At 44.6% G+C, this 4,775-nt stretch overlaps 1 protein-coding gene across 1 annotated transcript in view; it reads left to right on the top strand.

Moving 5' to 3' along the window:
• The window catches only part of LOC108748240, a 38,609-nt gene extending 34,709 nt beyond the window's left edge, over positions 1 to 3,900 (top strand). Inside the window, exons 15-16 of the mRNA XM_018486268.1 lie at positions 308 to 611; positions 797 to 3,900. Coding sequence (XP_018341770.1) covers positions 308 to 611; positions 797 to 2,049 — 1,557 coding nt within the window. The 3' untranslated portion in view covers positions 2,050 to 3,900. The remainder of the gene's footprint in view (positions 1 to 307; positions 612 to 796) is intronic.
• The last annotated feature ends 875 nt before the right edge of the window (positions 3,901 to 4,775 follow it).

Here is a 4,775-nt window from a genome sequence, read left to right as displayed (position 1 = left end):
AGGCTAATAATACGTAACTACGTTCTTCGCAGTATTCGACAATATTAACACTTAAATGATATTTTGCTGAGACAGTAATAGTAGTTGATCAAGTAGCTTGGAGTTCACGCTTAGCAGGAATATGCTTCTTTACCCTTGTATCACGTTTCTCCAATGTTCTCTTTGTTGTCACTCTATTCCTCGTCCCTTCACGAAATTTTAAATTGCAATTTTGTAAATTCTTCACGCTCCAAGTTTTTCAAAGTTAGCAAGACGACGACGTTGGCGTTTACAAGTCCGTACGAGCCTCTTGTTCTTACGTTTGCAGTCGCAATCAAGAGTACGCTTCTTTGGTGGCTTGGGCGGTGGTTCCGACCTTCACAGAGACTTCCATAGCACACCGGATCTCAACGTGCAAGCGCAGTCGTCGTCCCTTCTGGCGCCCAAGTGTCATAGAAGTCAGGAAGACGTAAACGCTCTAAGTGGTAGAAATGGGCTTCCACCTCCGAATCATCCGCCGCCACCTCCGCCGGTCGGGCAAGTCGTCAAGGTAAATGTTGGCGCAAACGTGCCAGACGTCGTTACGCCAGCCTCGGTTTACGATAATATGGCGCACATCCAGCAAGTCAAAGGTAATAATCATTTTTTGCCAACTTTATTTTAGAACCCTCCTCCCCCCTGTTATATTAAAATAATTTATTCTAGGCTTTGATCAGAATAAGTATATCTTTAATACAGTATAATATTTTCATTCTTTCAATATTTTGTTGCACACACCATGAGATAAATATTGTTACAATATATTTATTACACGCAGAACTCGCAGCAGCTACAGTCGATGGTGTTTACGGAGTGATGTCGAGTTTTCGGCCGTCGAATAGCGCCAAGCTATACGCTTCGCCGGAAGATATGAAGACTGTTGGATATCGCTCGCGTAGTCTACCGGCTAATCGTCCACATCTGAGGAAGTCTCACAGTCTACGCGGCACACCGAGCAGCACGACATTCAAGTCGACCGGCAGCCAACAGGCACTGAATACCAATATCAATATGAACAGTAATGGAAACGGTAATAATTCAGTCAACAATCAGTACGCGCAACCGTTGAAGACCACCAGGAGTCACAGCACGGCTGGTATTCGTGAGCGAAAGAAGAAGACTGTCGTGAGCACCAGCTCGTCCGTCACAAACCTCTCGTCGATCGCGTCCGGCACGAATGGAACACCCACACCACCTACCTCGGCGCCGCCAATTCCCGAGCCAGATTACAGTCTGTCGGAGTCGGAAAACGATGAAGGCGAGGACGAAACGGATGAGGATGGCGAGTCGGAGATTGCGAAGGAGCTGGAGAAGGCAGCGGCGCGAGAGAAGCTGGAAGCAACGCGAGAAACGTCCGGCAACTCCAACACATCTGGCTCGAGTTCATCGGGCAGTGGTTCGCTACCACATTCGTTTAGCGTCGAGGAGATTCAAAAAGTGCGCACGCAGTTAAAGTCGTCCAAGAGTCATCCGAACGATTTTCTCTTGCAGCAAACGCAGCAATCGCTCGTCGAGGACGGCGACAACAGCTCGAGCGGCGTTAGCTCAGACCAAGATGTGCCGGTGGGTCCACCGATGGGCTTCGACGACACCGCTGCACGGAATCTAGCTAATCAGGAGAGCAACCAGCACTCGATGCCGGGAGGCACTCTGCTAACCGGCGCGAATCCGATCGAAAAGGAGAGCAATCAGACCAAACGACCAGGCTATGGCGGCAGCGGTTTGCTGACCAGGCACGCAGTCAGTCTGGCGCAGTTACCGCCTCCGATCGAAGCCGATGCTGAAGAGCAGAACAATGATCTCTTCGTACCTCCGCCGCCGGAATTCAACGCCGGTCCGTCTGCCGGCGGCCAAGACCAGGAAGTGGTGGTGTTCGCACCTCCGCCGCAGTTTTGCGATAACAAACAGCAAACGCAACAGCAGCAGCAGCAGCAGCAGCAGACAATGGCGCAGAATCGTGTCAAGATAATCGGCGCGATTCCCAAGGTTGCCGGGAATCAGGTGAAGGCGTCGGGCGGTCGATTGCCGTAGAGAGAAAATCACAGATCGTAGGACGAATGATTTATTCGTATATTACTTCCTGATGGGCGAGCAGAAGAAAATTTTTAACACATACATCGCGATTTCGAAGTCAATATATTTAGAGGCTCTCCGCCTTTTCGGTAGTGATCACCGCGCAACGAGCGCGCTAAATTTAGACTAAAACTGCGACGATCCGCGCGAGCGTATATATAAAGCGCGATCGCTTGGACTTTTTTTCCAAGAGTAAATCGTATTCTAATCGAGCGTCTAGGAGTCGTAGGAAGTATACCGAGAAAATAATTGAGCGCGTTTTTACCAAGTAAGTTTACGAGTGTGAGCGTACGTTCGATTGCACTACAATAGAGGATTGGTTTGTCACACACGAGCGCACGGTCGATTATAATAAATTTGTCCATCATCAGCCTGTCCGTGAGTGAGTCGACAGATCCGCAAACCGATTCGCTGCGTCGTAGAGAGAACGTGAGCGGCCTAAGGGCACGAAAGAGCGGATGTACACATTCTGACGGAGAGAAGACGAACAGTTGAGACGGTGATAGAAAGGAAGGAAATGCATTTGATGCGTGTACGCGTGCGTGAGTTGTGAATGTGCAATGCATATCGGTTTGTTTCTCATGTTTCTATCGAATTACGAGGTGTTTTAATACTTTTACACGACACGACACGACACTCTTCGCTCCGAGAACATGGAACTGTTGAGACAACTTTTGCAAGCAAATCGCCCGCTTCCTAAAATCAATTTTAAGCAAAAGCACTACAGCAGTCTCGCTTACTCTCGATCCCCCTCCAATCCGACGAAGCATCGACGGTGACGATTTCAGTGACGATGACGCGAAAATCACGTAACTGATTAGTTAATCGAACAAGCGCGGTTTTTTAGTTTCTCCCGTGTCTAGACACTGCTCAAACGCCTAATCAACAAAGCTCTACTCGCGAAGTCATTAGAGATTCTTTCTAGTTTGTAATTGCAAATATTATTAATATTAGTATTATGATTTTATATTATTATATTAATATTATTGTTAGAACATTGTTATTATAATTATACGGCGACTATAACGCTCCACTGATGAATCCTTCGAGAAAGCGTAGTCGCGTGACAAAAGGATGTGCAGCACTATACTTCGTTATAATGCACCATCATTACTCCAGCTTGTGTAAAGTAAGCCGTACTTCTTCCATCCACGTGAAAAGCTTCCTTGAGCCGGACAACTTTTTGTCCATACATCGCTGTCAAATATGAATGCAAATCAAAATCGTGCGGGCGAGATGTCTTTCGCAAGCATGAAATTGATGAAGCTCTTTAATGATTGGATTGGATTCTCTTCGCACAAGCGCGCGGTCCAAAATCTTCTTGCAAATTAATTGCAAATATTTGCACACATACACACACACACACACACAAAACACACACACACACACACACGTGTACACACACTGAACCTTCTTGATTTTCGTTTCTACGCCTTCGCGAACGGCAAAAGCAAAAATCGCATTTTGTGCAGCACAAGTGCGAGCGCGCGTGAGTCGCCGTGTGGTTTTTAAGACGTAGGAAAGGCCGAGTCAATCATACGTTTTTAAATGTTCCTTCGATATACTTCATCGTCGTCGTTATATTTTTTTTATACAAGCAGCAAGATTCAACACAGCGTAAATATCAAGTATATTCTTGAACGTTCTTTTGTATTATATATATACACACACACACACACACACACACACACACACACACACACACACACACACACAAATGATCCGCGAGATATTTAGATGTTTGGATATTTTTATATTAAGATATTATTTTTCGGAGATACGAAATTATTAAAATAATTATAATGCATCTAGCGCCGTCATCATATCTTACATATTTATTTTTTTAATTTTCTTCCTTAAAAAAAGGACAACTTTTTCGAGATTTAATTATATAAATATTATAATAAATATTATAAATATGATAAAACAATATAAATATATTATAAAATAATATATTTAAGAAATAAAGAAAGCCGATATTATACTTAATATCCACAAATCGGAAATATCATAAGATATATTTGGATACTTTAATGAAGTTAAAGCGGAACTATTCTATATCCGATAATACACACCCGATGATGTTCACACCAGATATATACGCTGTGCGGAATCGCGTACCATTTGCGAGATTATTTCCTAAACTCTTGCAGGTCAGCGAAAAACAATATATATATGACACGCGTGCATCACGACGGCTCGTACAATGCAGCAAACGGAGAGATCGGCTGAGAGACGAGGCTTTATTTTTCTTTGCCGCGCACGTGGCGTCCCGTACGGGGTGCGTGCACATCAGCTACGTGGACCAGGAGATGCGCTGAGCACCGAGCACGGTTTGCGGCCGAGATTATATATATATATTATATATATAATTACGACATTCCTAGCAAAAGTAATATAGTAGTCTTATATATCAAAATTTACGCGAGAGAGTTAACGAATTGCGTAACGCACGATGACGCGTAAGAGGACACACTTTGTAATCTAGTTGTTCCCTCCGCCCCCCCAGTTCCCCTCGTTTTTTCCTCCGCGTTTTTTCTTCGCCACGCGTGATCGATCGTGATCCCTGAGGCACACGCGAAGAATCGGGATCCGAGGATCTGCTGCACGCGGATGACTTCCTTGTTAAAACCTACCAGTAAAGTATTTATATATGTATAGTATATGTATATATATATATATAC

Source organism: Trachymyrmex septentrionalis, unplaced genomic scaffold (genome assembly GCF_001594115.1).
Source record: "Trachymyrmex septentrionalis isolate Tsep2-gDNA-1 unplaced genomic scaffold, Tsep1.0 scaffold22, whole genome shotgun sequence".
NCBI lineage: Eukaryota > Metazoa > Arthropoda > Insecta > Hymenoptera > Formicidae > Trachymyrmex > Trachymyrmex septentrionalis.
Note: the sequence above shows the minus strand (reverse complement) of the source record. Positions and strands in the feature narration are given on the sequence as shown.